The following is a 19530-nucleotide window of genomic DNA, read 5'->3' as shown; positions in this document are numbered from 1 at the left end:
TTTTTTTCTTGGTGGGAATGAGTAACTTAATCTTTCTTGTTAGAAAATCAACACAGTTTCTGTGTTGTAAAGACTGTTCAGCTAAAAGTTTTAAATTCACAGGGTTTTTTTTTATATTAGTAGCAAAAAGACATGGTTTTGGTGACTGTTTCAGTGCCAGCAATGATATAGGGCAGTCTGGTGCTCCAGAACCTGTCTGCCTTCCCTTCAGTCAGTCTCCTCATCACTGGGCTTCAGTTCAGAATCATCACTTTCATATTCTTCATCTTCATACTGGAAGGCATCCTCAGCTTCGGGGTCAGACTGACCCTCCTCTTGGTGCTCATGGGAGTGGTCAGACTGAGAGCTGGGTCTTGTCCCATCCTCTTCTTCCTCATTCTCTTCCTCCAGGGAATGGCCAAGCAGAAGGCCTGCCTTTGCTTCCTCCTTTTCCTCTTTCTGCTCCTCCTCTTCATGGTGTTGGTTGGAGGTGGGGCTGGACCTGGCCTGCCCTGCACAGTGAGGCTGCTGGGCATGAGGGCTGGCTCGTGTCTCCTCCTCCCTCTCAGTGGACTCACCATCCCAGCTGGGGGTTCTGATGCCTTTTCTCTTTTCTTCCTCAAAGGATTGCTCAGATCGAGGACTGGTGCTGGCTGCTTCCTCAAAGAATTCCACTTCTTTCACTTTACCCTTGATGAATCTGTAAAGATAATTAGTATGTGATTTTTATTCTCAGATGGAATGCCTTCCAGTAGGTTTTAAAGACTCGCACCTTCAGGTAACTAGGGTCAATCCTGGCAGTCTTGGTTGGGGAAGAGCTGGGGAAGAGAGGACACTGGACTCTGCTTTTATACTAGAAAGTGTCAGTGCTGCTGATATATTTCCTTTTTCCATTTCCTTTCATGTCATAATATCAAATGGATAGTGAGAAGTATTTTTTAAGGCTTATTTAAAAAATAAATAAATCAGTGAAGCTAATGCAGAATGAAATGACTTCTCAAAAACCCTCCAGAAATCTTGGTTAAAGGAACAAATAAGAATGTTGGTTACTTTTAATTGTTCTTTGAAGTGCATTGTGTTTAACGTACCCAGTGCTCTTTTCTGACTTAATGGAACAACAGTTAATTCAGGAAAAACAGTACAGGAAAGCTAATCACATACACTAAAATATTTATCTGTGAATACTGCAAATAATTTTCTCAGTGTTAAAAATGGCTCTAAATACTAGGTACGCAGTGGCAAAAACAAAAACCTTCCATGATCTCTACCTTTCTTTGGCATCAAAATCTTCAGCACTGCAGCACTCTAGCAATTTAGTTGTTTCTCCTTTCTTTGAAACAAAGTCTGGGCATATACCCAGAGCTCTCAGTCTGTTACAGTAATATTTTTCTGCAGCTATTCTGGCATTATTCTGTAGGAAAAACACAAGGGTTTAGTATGAGGTAAATGCTTGTCTTCAGATACTTTTGCTTACGTTAATACTGTTTCATTATTAGCATGTGAGAAGTTATATTATTAACTGCAGCTAAGAATGGCAAAACTACTTGAGAACTTTATACCAGATCTTCCTCCCTTTTCTGTGCTAGTTCAGACCTGGTTTGCTCCTTGCATCCACTGGGTAACAATATAGATACTGTGTCCTGCTATTTAAACCTTCCATTTTTGCTGTAAATTTGTTTGACTCAGTGCTGTATGCATTATCATTGGAGCAGAGGATGTCTTTAAAACATCTCAGTTCCCTGTGTAAACATGCCATGAATGTTTGGTCACAAAAGAAGCAATTTATACAGAGATGGAGCAGTAGAAATTAAAATGGACAAATATTAACCTAAATAACTTCAAGTAACTTTTAACAATGTTTGACTGACTTAATCTCATCTCCAATGAGTGCATAGGGAAGTTTTAAGGAAAGACAAGTAAGACAACCTGACTGACTCTTTCCAAGAGCAGTGGCCTTTGGTTTACTCTTTCTTCCATTTCTTGCAACTCTTGCAAATACTCTTGCATTCTCTGCTTTGCAGAATTCCTATGGGAAACAACAGAAATCACTTGTCTGCAATACAAGAAGTAATTTCTTAAAGCAGCCAAAAGTTGCATTGCTCATGACAAGTACGGTCCTAGTTAAAATAATATCTTATATATTTTTATGGTGGTGGAATTAGGTTTGCCATCTCATTTTTATGGGTTCATAGAATGGTTTGGAAGAGATCTCAAAGCCCACCCAGCCCCAACCTGTGGGCAGGACTGCCCAGGTCCCATCCTACCTGGCCTTGAGCACCTTCAGGGATGGGGTATCACAGCATTCTGAGCAGCAGTGCCAGCTCCTTACCACCAGCTTGGGATACTGATGAACAAAGCTGTTTCTGAAGTAGTCTCCTTGGATAAGCAGAGATTAGTCCTGCCCAGTGAGGCTAATATGGTTTGCCTGAGTTTAGTTTCTTAATTTATTTTCTTAACTTTCACACTTCTGCCTTTCCTACCTCTTTCCACATTGCCTCTGAGTTTCTGCAATAGGGCTGGGTCACCATTCTGAGGGAGTGAACTTCACCGCTACTTTTTCTCTCAGAAGAGTCCTTACATTCATGTACCTATTTACCCAACCTGTGCTGCAGTAAGTGTTGTCAAGTTGAGCACTTGTACCAACCTTACTGCATCAACAGTAGGGAAGCAGTCAGTTGTGCTTTGAAACAGCATAATTCTATGAACAGAGAATAATTAATTGTTTTACTATGCTCCTAAAACACCATAATGCGAGGTTTGCTGTTGAATGAACTTAAATCAAACCTGTGGATATGCTCACTGTCTTACTTTTTCCAGCTGACTGATGCCATACAGAATTCCTTCTGCTTCTGTCCCAGAGCCAGCAGATCTGCCCAAGTCAACTGCCTTACAAAGCTCCTGTTGTTAGCAGTACCTGCTGGTTGTGTTCCAAAAGCAGCTGTGCTCGAGGGTCTGACTGACGAAATAATTGGAAGGGACTGTCTGCTTTGCTCTGTGCCTGTAGCACTGCATCTCTGCTGCACAGGACCCTGCTGCTACTCCTTGACCATCGCTTCATCCTATGTGTACTTTGGCTTCTACTATCTGTGGTGGGAGGTAGCTCCTGGTGAGCTGCTGGCACATGTGCTCAGCTAGTTAACACTGCTTTTCCCTTCAGAGTGTTAAACTGCTGGGATTAAGAAGAAGGCTGGACAGGGCTCTGAGCACCTGATGGATCTGTAGATGCTTCGCATACAATGAAGCCAGAGAGGTTCAGGATTCAAGGAATGCAATGAAATACCTGAATGCCTTTAGTTTGGATTTAGAGATCTGAGCGAGGCTCTGGTGGGGGTCATTGGCCTCAGCCCGACTCATTACAACTTTCTGCAGTTTTTTTGTTCTTTGTTTCTGCTTTGTTCTGTTCCTTTTCTGTTGCTCTTCCAGCTTTCTCTTTTCTTCACGTGAATTCCTGGGTGGAAAAATAAACTAAGGCTGAATTCTTTTGAGCACGATATCAAAGGATTATCAAAGGATAATCGAGCACGATAATTCAAAGGAAGCTTTGGCAAAGGAAATTAGAAATATTAAAAAGGGGGAGGGGGGATGAAAATGGGACTGGTATTAAAGGGTGCACACCGCTGTAAGGGATTGGGGCATGCACTGAGAAACTGTGGCCATTTCTCCCTTTCTATGGACGTGTGTGGGAAATATGCACTACTGCTTCTAGGAAAATCCAGTATCAGTGAAGTCCTGAATTTAATACGTTATTCTAAGGACTTAACACATTTAGCTGTATACTGGCATTAAGTCCCATACTCACTGCATGAAAGAAGTAACTACATCTGTAGAAATACAGAAGCATTCTACTCTCTAGAGTTTGCAGATTGCAGAGCATCGCTGCAGCCGTCACCTTAGGGCCTGTAGCCTTCGCTGTGAGGACTGTGTGACTTTGGGTGACTTGGGCTCTCCAGATCCCGAGAGAGGTGAATGTGCACTTGACAGCCTGGTTTTGGGTCTGCGCCTCGGAGAGGTGTACGGCCAGCGTGTTTCTTTCAGCCTTTCTTCATCCTCTTGAATGTCTCTCAAAACCTTCCCCTCGTTGGAGCGGATGCAGGGAGTGCGGAGGTGGAACGGCTCGCACACCGTGAGGTGTTTCACCTGCTTCTTCTGCCGGAGCCGTTTCTGAAACTTCTGGTGTAGTCGGTCAAAATCTGGAACGCTGGCTTGGATCTTGGGTTTGTGCTCCGTTTCCTTTGGTTCGACAGACTTGTGTTTCTTCTTGTTGGTGTCCCTGGGAGCCAGCCTGCTGCTGGGCAGGGACGCGTTTCTCAGCAGCTCCTCAGCTCTCATTCTAATCCGAATTTCTCTGTAGAGCTCTTCCTCCTCTAGCTTGTCTCGAACAGATGGGCTGTAAACACATCTGGGAACCGGCTTTGCTTTGAATGGTTTTGTTTTCTTTTCAGGTGTGGAAAGGTCCCTTAATTGCATTTTTCTATTTTCATCCCTTTGCTTCTCTCTTTCAATGAACTTAAATGGCTTCTGGGAAGCCAAGAGCCTGAGTTTGCTCCTCTCCTTCACAGATTTCCTGCGCTCCTCATTCCTTTGCACAATTTCATGGTAGAGTGGCAGGAAGACCGTAGCGGGCACTGGATTGGCTCGGAACTTCTTCTGACACTCTGCTTCTTCCTCCAGCTGCTTCTTCAATAGGTTATTTTCCATTTCGATCTGTGACTTGGATTTTACGTTCTGCTCTTTTCTTTTAGCTTCTCTAATTGTCATCTGGAAGGGCTTGGGCACAGTGACTTTTGGTGACCATGCCTTCTGCTTCCGTGCTGTCCTGGCAGCCAGTGTGCTGGGCGGGCTGTGCTTCCTGCAGGGGATGTAGTCCTCCACTGAGAAGCCATCCCACATCTTTGCAATGCGCTCCTTAGCAGATAATGATGACCCAGTTTTGCTACAGCTTTCTTCACATGCTAGCTCTCTATCAGAGCCACCAGATGCGCCTGAGCTGAAGGGATCACTTAAGCTGGAGTCAGAGAAGGATTTGTGCAAGTTTAGAGGCTGATGTGAGTTCTTCTCCCAGGTTGGCCTTTAAAAGGGGGGAAAAAAAACCAGAAGTTGGTTTCAATCCAGTCCAGCATTGATACAAAGGCAGTAGTCTGTTTTCAATACCATCATTAGAGGGAGAAAGATGAAGAGTGCTTGGAGAGTAAGAGGAGAGAGGGAAGGAAAAAGGGTGACACCAGATCACAGTTATAAAGGAAATCCGGGCTGTGAACAAGGCAGGGCACTGCGTGTTTCTGAAGGCGCTGCCCCATTCCTGCCGTGCACACGTTAGTCTGACACCTACTAGCAAGGTGAATAAGCATTTTAATTAACTGAAGCTAACTTTGCTGTAATTATCCCTTTACAGGAAAGGGGGAGAGCAGCAGTTCCCAGCCTCAGCACGTACCTGCCCTACCCTACGTGCCACAATCTGCCAAGATCCTCCAGAGCACAGGTACCCAGAGCTTACCTACAGCAGATGTTGGAAGTGGCACTGTCAGCACTGTTCCTCTCCAAGAGCTGGGCTCCTTTTAAATACAGCTTGTTCCGGTACATGCTTTCTAATTTTGCCATGGTTTCCAAGTGGGCATTCTTCAGCTCTTCCAGCTTCAGGTAATACTCTTGGTTTGAGGTGTCCAGTTTGGAGAAGTCTGTCTGTGTACTGCAGTCTGTGCCTGTGGTGAGGGGTGGCTCTGCACCCTGCTCCCCCTAGGATAGAGGAGGCATTTCTGTGTCAAGCTTCCAGATTCAGAGGAAAGGGGAATGAGGTTTTTAGCACTGCTCCACTTAACTGTCTCATGAATGAATCACTGCTGTTGAATTCATACATACCTGTTACTTATATGCAGACTTGAACGTATGTTGCATGGAACAATCTTAGTGCACAGTGACTTACGGCTTGAGAGTGCTGTTCAAAGCAAGCTCAATTCCGCAGTCTGTCCATGCAACCCCTATACCCGACCGAAAGAACTTTTCGGAAGGAAAAGAAACCAACCCTCAGCAGCCCTAAAACAGCCTTAACCCGCCAACCGCGCTTCTCCGCCGCCCGTTTCCATAGCCACTCTAAAATGAAGCCCTCAGCTGCTCCGCCTAAGCTCCTTACGCTCTCCGGGGCCGGCCCATCTGCTCCGCGGCCCCGCCGCTCCGTCCGTATCTGCGCTCCGTGCGGCGGTCCCTGCCGGTGGCGGGCAGCGGGCAGCGGCCCCGCGCCGTGCGGAGCCTCCATGGCTGTGGGGCAGGGAGGGGCGGGGCCGGGCCGAGCACGCCCCAAGGCGGCCCACGGCGGGCGGGGAGAGGCGGGGCCCGGAGCTCCGGTACCGCAGCCGCCGGAGAACGCGGTGAGGGGCACCGCGAGGGGACTGCGGGCACGACGAGCGGCTCGGCTGGTCCCGCTCGTTCGTCATCTCGGAGGCACCACGGAGCACTGGGCCCGGTTCGTGCGCTCCTGGAAGGAAACAGCTGAGTGCAGCAGGTAACACGAGGCTGGGCCTCGGCCTGAGCTCCCAGTGTTACACACTGTACTGGGAAGGGGGGCCGGATCAGCTAACAGTGTAAGAGACAGCGCTGCTGCTGTACTATATGAAGTACTGCGGTATGGAACACTAATCCAACCATTAGGCAAGGTGATTAAGTCTTAATTCCAGCTACAGAAGTTGACCTCCTTTCTAGTGAAATGACAAAGCAAAGACTCAAGTGGACTAGTGCCTGTTTATTGATAAACAGTATTTCCTTTTTGAAACTGGAAACTGTATTAAATTAACGTGAGAAAAGTACATAAGCCTTTGTGGACTTTTAAGACGATTCACACAGGCGCTTCTGGTGAGGAAGCCACAGCTCAGACTACACCCAAGGAGCTCCAGAGCACAGCCCCAGCTTCCTTCGTTCAGCTTACCGTGTGTTCACCTGCAGGAGCACAACACCACATGTAAGAGGTACACAAAGCACATTAACAATGACTTCTTTGCTGATGCATTTAGTCACCGTAGCATCTAGCTTTAAGCCACACTGCTTATGCCAACAGCAATTTCATTTTCTCTTAAGTGCTGTTATGAGATGACCAAATGGTATAAATAGCATGTAAAGAACGAGGTAGAATGAAACAGCTGGTCATGTTATCTGTGCTTCTGCATATTCTGGTGTTTATGAAAAACAACATGATACACACACACATAACTCACCACATCATCAATCTTAAGAATACTGCGCACGGTTTCTGTTGCCAGAGTCAGCGCACTCACAGACACAAGCAGTGGCTGGACTACCAGCTCCTCCAGGATGTTGGAAATGCCACCCTGCAAGAGAAAGTCACTTCCACTTTACACAGGTGAGCCTCCAACTGCATTTAGCAAGTTTATAAGAATCCTGGCAGTGAAGCTGTGCTAAATCAGACCATCAACTACTTTGTGCTCTTTAGTTCCCAACAAGAATATCCCTGTACTTGTCTTCTGCTGCTGTGTTTGCATATCCACTCAAAGTGAGCCAAGAGGAAAAGCAGGCGTGGCTGTTAGCAGTTCCACTGTGGCAACAGTGCACAGAAAGAAACTCTTCTGTGCTACTCTTGAGGTGTGAGCACCTTCCCCTTCCAGGAGGCCCTTCTAACCAGACCCATTTTCTTTAAGTTCACTGTTAGAGGTTTCAGCTGCAAAAATGTTCCTTGAGAGACCCGTGATGGTACTTGAATGCCACAGCTGTAGAACAAGAATCTGCTATTGCCAATACTCAGGGTGTTGCTGCAGACTCAGAGTCATTATTTCTCTCAGCACTAGTTCTAAGATTTTTTTCTGTGTACTTCAGACTTGAGCTAGTACATTTTTCCTTGTAATCCCCTATTTATATAAGCTATGACGTTCTACATGCAATTCTTCGTTACCTTTCTGACATTAATGCCAGCTGTTTTCTCTCCTTGAGCATGTCTGTTCCTCAGCTCTGTTACTGTTGAGATAGGGTTGAGCCCTGCGTTTTCAGCCAGCGTAGATGGGATGACTTCCAGTGCGTCCCCGTAGGCACGCACGCAGTATGAGTCCATGCCCCTCAAAGTGCGTGCGTACTCGTTGAGGCGCAGTGCCAGCTCTATCTCTGGTGCTCCACCTCCTGCAATCAAAGCTCTGGGGACAGAAATTAAAAGTCAGGCCTCATAGTGCATAAATCAAGAGCTTTCCACATTAGTATACTGAATCATTCTGGCCAAACGGGCACGTTACCTTTTCTTCACTAAGCATCTAATGACACACAGGGCGTCGTGAATCGAACGCTCAGCTTCCTCTAGAACAAGTTTGTTGGATCCACGTACCACAATGGTTACCGTTTTCCCAGGGTTTGTGCAACCTGTAATCTAGAACAAAGCCCAGCAACAGCAGTAAGAAAACAGCCTTTGTGAGCTATGTACAACCTCAGTAATAGTACTCAGGTCTGCTGAGCAAAACCACTATGCTGCCAGAGCCTACACGGGGATTACAAGCAGGTACTTTCAGGCTTCTTAGTGCTTTTATTACTTTTAGCTAAGTAGTTATTGTTAAAGGAACTGGAGAGGGTTAAGGAAGAATTAGTCTTCTATCACTTGTTCACCTTTATTAGTTTTCCAGAACCGTTCAGGTTGACTTCCTCTGCCAGCTCAGCAGACCCCAGCATGTCAGGAGTGAACTGGTCAATGTGAGCAACAGGCTTGGTTCCGATGGTCTGAAAAAATAACAGCAGGAAAAAAAATAAGTAAAGTGAATCTGAACTGCAGAGTCAGCAGGCGTGCTCCACAGTGCACTCAGTAAAATGCAGTTACAACTATTGCTCTTACATCCAGCCCTTATCTTTCTAGAAGTGGGATGGCTCAACAGAACAGGAATGCTCAACAGAACAGGAATGTTTTTCGGGGAAATGTCTTGTCTGCTCTTATGCTATGTTCCAAATGGACAGTTGCTGAAGTGTGAAAAAACTGGCACTGGCTGGGCACTTGAGTTTTGGTGTTGCCTTTAAACATAACCCTTATTTTATTAGACGTTTATGTAACTCACTTTACCTTACATATGAACTCAATGTCTTCTCTTTCTATGTCTTTAACCACCATGATCTTCATTTTGTTCAGAAAATGTAAGGCAAGGTCACTAAGAGCATCCCTAAAAACAAGAGGGGAGAAGTCAGTCCAAACTGTTATTTTATTAACTGGGTGAACACAAGGCACTTGTATGCTTCTGAGCAGTGATATCATGTAGGGACATCATTAAACCCAAAATGTATCAGTGACAGCACTAGCATTGCTGTGAGTGACAGATACAATCTGTCCCTCTGCATCAATGCAACTGCTGATGAGTTCCACTTTCCACCGACGTACCGAAGAATAGATTTCTGAATCAGCAGCACGTTGCACCCAGCCTTCTTAATTTGCTTAACTAAGTTCAGAATATAAGCTCTCTCTTCACGCAGCACTCTGTCCATTTGAGCATAATCAGAAACAACAATTTGGTTGTCCATCTGTTAAAAAAAGAAACACCAAGTATCGTGAACAACTGCTTGCTTTATGAGCATCAGGATGCTGTGTGTTCTTTAATTGAACAGCCTGTGATTCAGAGCACGTGCACACAGTACAGTAAAATGCCTTATTAGAAATAGTTTCAGTGAGAAATACAGGATTCTGAACTTGCTTATGCCAACTATACAAATTCTTCATATAGAGTTCTAAGTAATATGATGAGTTCATTACAGCTGTGGAATAGAGCTGACATTACCATATCTCAAAACACTTATTTTGTCTTTATGTTCCCCAAGAACTACAGCAGAAGTTCTCACTTCAGTTAGTTAAACTTACATCTGTCTTTGGAGCAGAGAGGCAGAACTGAATTAGGCCAATTTTGGCTTTTTCCACTCTGGTTACACCTGTGTTTGCCACCTTCTGAGTCAGGACTAGTCCTTCAACCAGTTCACAATCATCAATTGTTCCTCTGGAAACAAAAACAATCCATGACTCTAGTGCTTTGGGAGGCAAACTCCGCAAAGCCGTTGCCTCTGACTGCAAACTGTTTCTTACCCCAGCTTCTTCACAATTTTAATATCTCTGAGGTCCACACTGCTAGCTGTAGATGGGTCAATCACCTTCATCACTGCATCCACGCTCATGGGAGAAAGTAAACTAGAATACTGACACACAACCTAAAGGATTTAATGATAGAAGGGAAAAGAAAAGAAAGAAATCAGTGATATGTGATTTAAACACTGATCAGCAACAGTGACAAGTTCCTCAAGATTGCCACTGGATTTTAGTTTGACTTTTTAGTTTTTAAAGAAAAATTTCCCCTCCCTGTCCATCAGCCAGGTACCTCAACATGGTATCTTCTTACTGGTGTCTCCATTTAGAGGAAACAACAGCTCCCTGCTGGGAAGAAATAAGCTCAGGGACTTTGGAAAGCAAATGTGACTATTTCTTTCAGTCTTAAAGTAAGCCTGTCGAGAGCTTTGCTGATTGTTCTGCCAGAATGGAAATACACTTGTAAAGGAAAGCTTGCACGGTGCTATAGGAATCTTATGTTATGGAGAATAATAATTTCTGCTTGTATCAAAGCTATCACCCCTCTAGGGAAAAATCAAGAGCTCTCTCATGCAGCCACTTTGGGAACAAAGTTCCTGCAAGCAATTCAGCTCCACTTTTTGATGCTGTTTCTGGAATTCCTGCCTAATGATGAACAACTGCCTACATGAAAAGCTGGTAAAAGCTCTCGCTGTCCCACCTGCTCTGTTTTCATCTTAAGCTGGTGCATGTATTTTACACTCAGCAGTTAGTGTTTGAGATCATTAATTGTTTCAAACGGAAATTCAGCTTCAGTGCATCAATCTTGATCAGCCTCAGCTTTTTAAGAAGTCAGTTCAATGTAACGTAGCCACCATCCCAAAAGCAATGACATCTGTGATGTGCAGGATTCTTAGTCAGTAAACAGCAGCACAGGCTGGGAAAAGCTGAAAGGCTCAGCATGCCTGGAGGCATCAAGTTCATGTTCCAGCCATACCTTTGAGTTCAGTGAAGTAGTTGCACTGTTCAGCAGGGTTTCTCTGTCACTCAGTTCAACTGGCTGTGCCATGTTGGTCAATACCTCGATACCTTTCTCCAAAGCTTTCTGGAATGACTCCGAAATGATGGTGGGGTGAATTCCTGTGAATAAGTAAATATAGACGGTTGTTAGGTGATCCTTCCCAACCAATGGCCTTTCCCCATCTCCCCCCACCTGTCTTTGTAATTTGAGGTTAATTTAAAGACAGCGAGTGTCAGAATAGATATCATTTTAGCAAAATGCACTCTTCGTGTAGATGGCTTTCTCTTGTTAAAGCTATACATTCCTAACAATTTGTTCTCACAGCCAAGTACAGCACATTTCTCTGCAATATCTGACATGCCAGAAACAGTACTGTTTTCCCTTAGCGTTCTTAAAGCTGCAGCTCTTCAGGTACCCGAGGACCATGGCTAATTTTACATCACATTTATTTCCAAGAATGGTTTCAAGTCCAAATCTGAGCCGCAAGAGGACTCGAGGATGAGTTTTTATAAGGCAGCATTTACCAGATCACCTAGTTACTGTTTTCAGTATCAGTGGTGATGCAATCAGCTCAAAATGAAAGGCTAAGCAGTGAGAATCAGAAATGGAACACGAGTGAAGCATCAAGTTACCTTTTCATGTTTAAGGTAGTTAACAGCTACTTGAAGCTCTGTGATACACATGAAGCTGTATGCAGGGCTCACCCCAGTTTTTGTAGCTAAGACCTTCATACGTAACAGCATCGTACATATATATGTATGAAACAAATACACTTGCCTTTCTGAAGCAGTCTGGAACAGGCATCCAGGAGAGCTCCAGCAATGACAACAACGGATGTAGTGCCATCCCCAGCTTCAATATCTTGTGCTTTTGACAGCTCTACCAACTAAATAATGAGATTAAAAAGTTTAAATATTAATTAAATAAAGCTACTTAACTGAAAACTCTGACAATTACAAAAAAAAAAAAAGACACTAGAGAATGCAACACTACCAGAATTACCCACAGTTTCAGGACTAATCTTTTCTAATTTGCAACTTACTTCTCATACTTTTATATATGTTTGGCTGAAGCAATTAAAAAAAAATAAAAACCTTCAACAAAAGAAAAGGAACAGAAGTCAAGAAGCTTTTCTCCCAAGCTAACAGGTGATCTCACCCATCTAACAGGTCAATCTTTCCCCTTTCCTTCAGAAGGGTCCCAGATCACTCACTTCCACCTTCAGCCACAACCAAATATAAGAGAGCTACATTTAACTTTTCACAAGACTTGGAATACTGTATCCTAAGATGACCAGACCATAACGTAATTTATTTTCTCCTCTCTCTTTTGTCCTACTGGTTTGGGACATCACCAACTTCCTCAGATAAGAGAAGATTTGGGCTAAAATCTTTTATAGCTTCAAACATCTGGAAGAGATTATTCCTAAGCAATAAGAAAAAAAGATGTGGAATTCTTCAGCACATCTTACAATCAAAATAAGTAGTCCTGAAGCACTCTGCAGGAATTCTCTTGCTCTATCACTAATGAGATACACTCCTCAAATCCATGTGAGACATTGCAATCAGGTTCATTTATGGGACTAAAGAACATTAACGTGTATCAGTGTGCAAGCAATGGAAGAAGGCTTTACCATTTTGGCTGCAGGGTGCAAAACCTGCATTTGTTTCAGGATAGTAGCACCATCATTAGTGATTGTCACATCTCCTTTAGCATCCTGAATCTGAGAAGGAAAAAAAAAAAGAAACAACACTCATTAGAAACTATAAGTCTGTATCCTCATGTCCAATGTCAGACAGTCTGACAAACAACCTCATCAGGAAAACTTCGATAAGTATTCAATCTTCACTTCACTATGAAAAAGATTTGATCATAAAAAAAAGGAATATTTTTCAAGCTCAGAAAAGCAGCTCAAGGCAAAAGAGCGCGTCCACTTGATTCACCTAGGACGTTACAGTCTCTTGAGCAATCCCACTGCTTTCAATCTTGCAGCTTACCATTTTATCCATCCCTTTTGGTCCGAGGCTCGTTCTAATAGCGTCAGCGACAGCTGCAAAGAGAACAATGGCATTTGCAAGCTGATCCAGCAAGATACAGCCACTCGTACACGACTCTGAACAGCGTCTCCCACCACGAAGCGGCTCCCTCCTCCTTTCACCAGCATTAACCGCTCCTCCAGCAGCAAGGCCCCGCCGGCCCTCACCTTTGCCTGCGGAGATGTTGCTGAAGCGGATCTGGGAGGGTTTGTCCCGGTCCTGGTACGTGCCCTTGGCCCGATTCCCGGCTCCGCCGTGGGCTTTGGGTCCCGCGTTCTCCGGCATCGTGGCTCTGCCGCCGACAGCGCCCGACGTGGGGATAGATGGACGTGGATGAACCCCGACCACAGAGGCGAACCTTCCAGAAGACGCCGCCGACACCCCCTGGGCGCGCCGGGGTCCTGCCAGCCGGCGCCAGGCGGGACGTCACGCACGGAGGTGGCCGCGCCGCGCCTGCGCGCTGGTGGCGAACAATCGCAGCCTTGCAGGCGAGCTGCGCGGACACCTAAAGGCGCGCGGTGGCGCTTATAGAAGCGGCCGCGTGGGGGCCTCGCCGCCCTGCTGCTGGCTGTGCGCGTGCCGTGGCTGTGGTGGGCGGTCACACGGTTCTGGTGTGCTGGGCTGGGCTCTGCCTTCAGCAGTGCTACAGTACGGCACGGCACACCTGGGTTTCTGCGGGGCGTATAGTGGCAGCAGTGAGCTCAGTCTGCTCGGTGCTGCGCTTATTGCAATAGGGCTTGGAGCAACGCGGTGCGAGTTTTTGTCTTCAGGGTTTTGGAGGAAAACAGGCTAATACTATTGCTCTCACAGTCACCATGTTACACGTTACTCTGTGCTTGGTTAAAACAAAAGCCTCTCTAATATTAAAGGTAATTTGGGGTTGGGGGTTGCACCCTTTTGGGGTGGAGAACCAGGGTGACATAGCATTGGTCTGTGTGACTGGGGATTTATAGAGCTGTTGGGCTAGTGTAAAGGCTGTTAAAGTTGATCCGTACAGAGGGCTGAAAGATGTTTTGTAGATGCCTGTTGTAGCAGAAATGCTAAGTCATGGCCTGAACCAGTGATGGAGCACCTGGTGGGAAGGCAGGGCCAACCCAGAGGAGCTCAGCTGCGTGTGATGGAGCCAGGACCCACCTCTTCTTAAACCTCATTTAAGAGTTGGCAGTGGAGGTGAGGGTATTTCATTGGAGATCCTCGTGTATCTGAAGCCTTTCAAGAGTAAGCAGTTGCTTTTTTTTATTTTTGTGCCCCTAGCTGTTGTGTTTGAGCGTATCTCCGCTTGCTGTAGCCTAGGAATTTGCTACTATGCTGTCATGTTGTATTACACTTGTGATTTGGAATTGCTAGTGAGTCATTTGAGCTGACTTAACATTGAACCTTGCTGGTAAAGCTAAGCTTCATATAAGAGGAGGCTGCAGTTTGAGACAGGATGATTTGTGGGCAGGTGCAGATGGAGGGACTGGGAGGGAGTAGGTTTAGGATCTCCATACTTTTCAGTGGTCCACCTACAAGAAGTATTTTTTGTTTTTCCTGAGGTTTGGGCTGGTTAATGGCTAACTTTGATTTTTGCAGTAGGATTCCTTCTAGCTAGCATGCCTAGGTTTGTCTTAGGTTCATCAGCACTTCCCTCAGAAGTTGTAGGCTAATCAAGCAAAAGGAGATAGAAGTTTTGTCTGTAGTTGGCCTGAGTTACAAATTGCTGGTGTGTATTTAATGCTGTTGTTAGATGTGAGAGTAGGATCTGGGGTGGAGGAATAAAAGTGCCCAGGCCCAAAGGATAGTGTTTGTGTTAAGCTGTGCTTAGAGCCAGCATGCACAGAAGCCTTCCAGGCCCATTTGAGAGTTGGATTTAGGCCAGGAGATGCCTCACATGATCTTGTGTTTCTTACCCTCTTATCATTTCTGATTGTTCTATCCTCCAGGATTTCCAGGGAGCAGTAAGGAAGGTGATGATAAATCATACAGTAAATGTGTACACATATAATCCTGGTCTTATATTTTTTCCACTTATTTTCTCTGTCCTTTGAGTGGGCCTTGCTCCTGTAACCAGCTATGACTACAAGTGGTAGAAATGTTATGTTTTCTGGCTGAGTGTGTATTGAGCCACTCAGAGGAGGGATTTTTAGTTAGTGGCTGCTCAGCCCTTTGGGAGCATATGGGGATCCATACAGGAGTGTGATAGATGACAAGCCGTGGGTGGGAAGAAAGATGAAGACAACTGCTTTCTCTATTTGAACGTGGTGTGAGTTCTCCTTTTGGGCTCCTTCCACATGGTAAAGCACAGCTATGTGGTGCACAGGGAAGGGCAGAATAACCCTTCTGTTTGGCAATGGCATGGTTTTTCTGTGACTTCCAGTGTTTTACTTTACTCAGGCAGAGGCAACCAAGTGTGAGTGCAATGAATGTGCTCTGATCTCTGTTTCCAAAATCCAGAATGGACTGATTTGCCAGTTTTCCCTTCTTGATCTTTAGAAGTCAATGGTTCTTTCCTTCCCTATGTCAGGTTAGCAGATCTTTTCCTGATCACGATGCTACAGAAAGAGTAAAGAACAGATCAACTGCTGAGAAGTAGCGTGTGGGACAGTGACTGATAATCCTCATCACTTCTGCTTGCTGACCTGAAAATGGTTGAGCACCTCAATTCAAAATGAAGAGTTGGGAGAACAGCAACACAAAGGATGCCTAGTGTTCTATCTGTCTAGAAACTGAAATTGCAATTGAAATTATTCAAAACTGAAGTCCTTCCTTTCCTTTGTTAACTTTCTGGAGGGGTTTGTTGCCTCTAGGGAGGGTTAGGGTGAGGAGAAACAGTTGGAGGCTGAATCCTGACAGAATAATGGGATAAGTGCTACTGAGCCTTTGAAGAATTGCAGTTTCTTATAGGGGTCCAGTAACACCAGTGCAGGCTTGAGGTCTTTGGTAAAGTATTTCCATGTGGAGTAGTACCCAGGTTGATTCCACTCCCTCCCTCTAGGTGACAGCAGAGCACCAGTCTTGCTTTAAGGGGTTATTCCCTGAATACGTTAAAAAAAAAAAGTGCTGCTATTTATCGTCTTGCTTGATTACATTTTAAAGAGGTTGAAATTAGTCTTGCTATACTGCTCTGCTTCAGAACGAACTACATACCTTGGGCAGCTGATAGAGAGGAAAAGTACCAGGAGTTTAAACGTTTTCTTTTATGAATGTTTGTTTCCGTGGACACGAAACGTGTTCTCACCTGTGATAAATATCTCCGTATTTCACAGGTAAAGCATGAACTAGATCCTTCTTGGCAAGCAAGATTCTGAGCCATCAGAGGCGTCCTGGTTTCTACCTCCAGGTGAATGGTTTTATTTTTACTTTTCTGAAGGTGACTGCAGAGGAGCCTGTCTGTGCAACTCAGTGCTTGCTGAACGAGTGCGGTGGTTTGAGTTTGCATCCTGTGCTGAAGAGGTGGATCGAGGCAGCAGTAATGATGTGGACTCCCTGCCTCAGGCTGCAGTGACTCCAGGTGGACCAATGAAATGCCTCTCGTGCCCTGGCCAGGGACAGCTCCCCAAAGCAGGCTGCCTTTTGTGGCAGAATGGCACAGGGCAAAGTGCCTTGTCCTGCTGCTCTGCTGTGCTGGGCTTGCTCACCTACCTGCTTCTGTGTACACAAGGGCTCTGGGGGACTGCTGCTTGAAATGGCATCTGTTGCACTGAAAATGATGTGGTCCCTCTCAATTCCCTCGCAGCCTACAAAGCTGTGTGGTGCCTGAGCCTTGAAGAGGACGGCTTTTCTTTGGAGTGAAGGGATCATCTGTCTTTTTTTCTAGAGAGTTTCTTCTGCATAAATGAGATTTGAGACTCAGTGGCTGATTTTGAAATACTGAGCAAGGAGAGGGAACAGCATATGCCTCTCCTGCAACGCCCTGGGGATGCACCCACACGTGCTGGCTGTTTCGGCCTTCCTTTGCTTGAACTTGGACCTCTAGAAAGAACAAAAACATTGCCAAGTGAGTGGAAAGGATCTTAGGAATGTGTGTAACTTTTTTTTCTTGGAGAGAAAACCAGGGAAAAAATGGATACAAGCTCATGAAAAAACATGTTTGGTGCTCAGTGTGCTTCCCCCAGGTGATCTTCCTTTCAAGGAAGGGACAGGATCAGCAGGATAGCAAGTTGAGCTGTTAAATGGTAAGTGGATTTACTACTGATTGCTTTTTGATAACCAGTTGGCTTTTGTTAGCTTTTAAGATTGTTTCAGAGATGTGTGGGTATACCTTTGTCATTCATCCAAAGGTGGGGTTTTGCGTTTGGAGCTACAAAGCAGGATTGGACTGAAACAGGAAGATGGGGGTGAACAACCAGGCAAAGCAGAGCTGGGAGAACAGCAGCTGTCTGACTCCACCCACAGATGGAAAAGTTTGTGTTTTACTCCCTGGTTGCTTTCCTCACTGCCCTGGCCCCAGCCAGTGCTGGGAGAGGCTGCTCAGCTGCTCGTGTCCATTTGTGGCACAGAAATGAAGGGAGATGTCCAAGCTGGTTACTGCTCCTGTTTACAAGAATGACAGCTCTGCTTTTGGTAGTCAGGGAATGGGAATAGTACTGAGTAATATTTTTCTGCAGTTATATATACTTGGATTATGTAGAAGCTGTAAAATAAGCTTCAAGAAAACTTTTAACCTGGCTTGCTTTATAGGATTTACTTTTGAAGATGATAGGTGGAGCTACAGTTCATGTTTTAAAATGGATCTTGTGGTGATTTACTTTTTTTTTAGAGGCATTTAGTTATTTGAAGTGCTAGCAGTATCAGTGCTTTTCAAGTAATTGCTTTGTAGAAGTTGTGATTTGTTTAAGACTCACTTGAATAATCAACATTTTACCTGTTCTTGGGCTGCAGCAGTTACTGAATAGACAGATTCTGGGTGAGAATAAGGAGGGAACTGCTTGTACACAGGTTGGGATTTTTGAAGAACAATAGAATAAAGCCATTAGTTTTCCTAACTTGAAAATGATTTCAGGCTGTAGGATTATGGTGTGAGGGTAGAGAGAAGGCCTGTGAAAAGGCACAAGGGGCTGGAGTGAGAACTGGCTGGAGGAGTTGTTTGTGACAAACCTGTGTCTTGCGCTGGGGAAGGTCTGTCTAATAGAGAGACTGAGGTTGAAGAGAAATTGTGAGGCAGTATCTAGCATCTGACTTTGGAGGGTGCTGTTTGCATAGGCAGCACGATGCTGGTGTGAGTTGGTGGGCAGTGGGGCTTTTGTAGACTTTCTTAGTCTGAAAACAGAGCCTGCTTTATCAGCCTTATCTTGGCTGTGACCCATGTGATGGAAGCAGTGGTTCTTGTCACGTGTTTGTGAGGCTTTGAGTACTTTTCTTGCTTTTGCCTGCAGTTTACATTTCTGCTCAGCTTGTTATTGCAGAATTGTAGGGTTGGAAAGGACCTCTGGAGATCCTCTATTCCGACCTTGTGTTAAAGTAGGTTCCCTAGAGTAGGCCGCACAGGAAAGCGTCCTGTTTTTATTACTTTTCCTACTGAGAAGATAAACAGTAAGGTACACAACAAATATACAGGTAAATGAAGGTAGATGTGTTATTGTAAAAGAAGGAGCTAAAGAAGAGTTCTTTCCTTATTTTATTCGTATACATCATTAAAACTTAGTAATGCTAACTGCACTTGTGATACATACAAAAAATGAAGAGTACATCATGTACTGCAACGTCAACTCTAACAGAGACCTGAAGGTCACAGATAAAAATATATTGATAATCTAAATCTGAAGATCCAGTTCAGTTAGGAATATCTAATCTGGCTCAACCAGCACATGATTATTTCAAGTTGTTACTAGTGAAGCTGATAATAAGCAAGGTTTTGGTTGGGTTTGCTTGGAGTAGTAACAACCTTTACTGAAACATGTGATACAGAACTTCATCACAATTAATCCATAAAATAATACAACTGTATCTTCCTAGATTGTAAGGAGTTATTAAGACAAACTGGGCTCAGTGAGCACTGTAAGATTCTGGTTCTTCTGTCCACCTGTGCTTTTGCCTCTTTCCTTCTTTTGCAGAGATCTTCCTTGGATGAGCATAATTAGTGGCTTTGGGTCTTTAAATAAGTTTGAGCTTTTTGTCAGTAATTCTTAGCAGGATCTGGTTAGTTACCCTAGAGGGAAAGGAATCTGCATTTCCAGTGATATTGGTGGCAGGGGAAAATAAAATTCTGCAAGTGGTACAGATGAGTTTTAAAAGAATAATCTATCATACTGTATTGTATGATTCACATACCTCTCCTGTAAACTTAGCTTGCCCTTTGCAACATATATAGGGTGGTGAGGGGGGAGTTCAAGCATTGTGTTTGTTGTTAGAGGTCTTGAAGTGTTATGCAAATCTTTGAAGCTTTGGTTGCTGAAACCAGTGAAGTTCTGGGTGCTGTCTGCAAAACATTCCAGAGGAAGGTGGGTATTATTTGGCAGCAGGTGGTGGGGGCCTTGGGTGTGTGCCTGCTTCCCTGACCC

At 44.8% G+C, this 19530-nt stretch overlaps 2 protein-coding genes across 2 annotated transcripts; both read right to left on the bottom strand.

The window, feature by feature from the left end:
- Window positions 1–6229, bottom strand: FAM161A (FAM161 centrosomal protein A). The gene is made up of 7 exons (XM_065731155.1): window positions 6107–6229; window positions 5474–5712; window positions 3869–5047; window positions 3260–3427; window positions 1906–2005; window positions 1248–1390; window positions 1–679 (listed from the first exon to the last, which is right to left on the bottom strand). The coding sequence occupies exons 1-7, from the start codon at window positions 6227–6229 to the stop codon at window positions 208–210; spliced, it is 2424 nt and encodes an 807-aa protein (XP_065587227.1). The 3' UTR covers window positions 1–207.
- A 468-nt stretch (window positions 6230–6697) lies between these two features.
- CCT4 (chaperonin containing TCP1 subunit 4) lies at window positions 6698–13411 on the bottom strand. Its single transcript, XM_065753503.1, has 14 exons — window positions 13219–13411; window positions 13013–13065; window positions 12649–12738; window positions 11793–11901; window positions 10992–11134; window positions 10019–10140; window positions 9800–9932; window positions 9326–9465; window positions 9014–9110; window positions 8569–8679; window positions 8205–8335; window positions 7874–8108; window positions 7182–7295; window positions 6698–6906 (listed from the first exon to the last, which is right to left on the bottom strand). Exons 1-14 carry the CDS (start codon window positions 13334–13336, stop codon window positions 6892–6894), a joined length of 1611 nt encoding a protein of 536 aa, XP_065609575.1. The 5' UTR covers window positions 13337–13411; the 3' UTR covers window positions 6698–6891.
- Between the last annotated feature and the right edge of the window lie 6119 nt (window positions 13412–19530).

The sequence above is a fragment of the Cyrtonyx montezumae genome, unplaced genomic scaffold (genome assembly GCF_038088225.1).
Source record: "Cyrtonyx montezumae isolate F1298 unplaced genomic scaffold, pur_monq_1.0 scaffold_0, whole genome shotgun sequence".
Classification (NCBI taxonomy): domain Eukaryota; kingdom Metazoa; phylum Chordata; class Aves; order Galliformes; family Odontophoridae; genus Cyrtonyx; species Cyrtonyx montezumae.
This window is presented reverse-complemented; position numbering and strand designations above follow the sequence as displayed.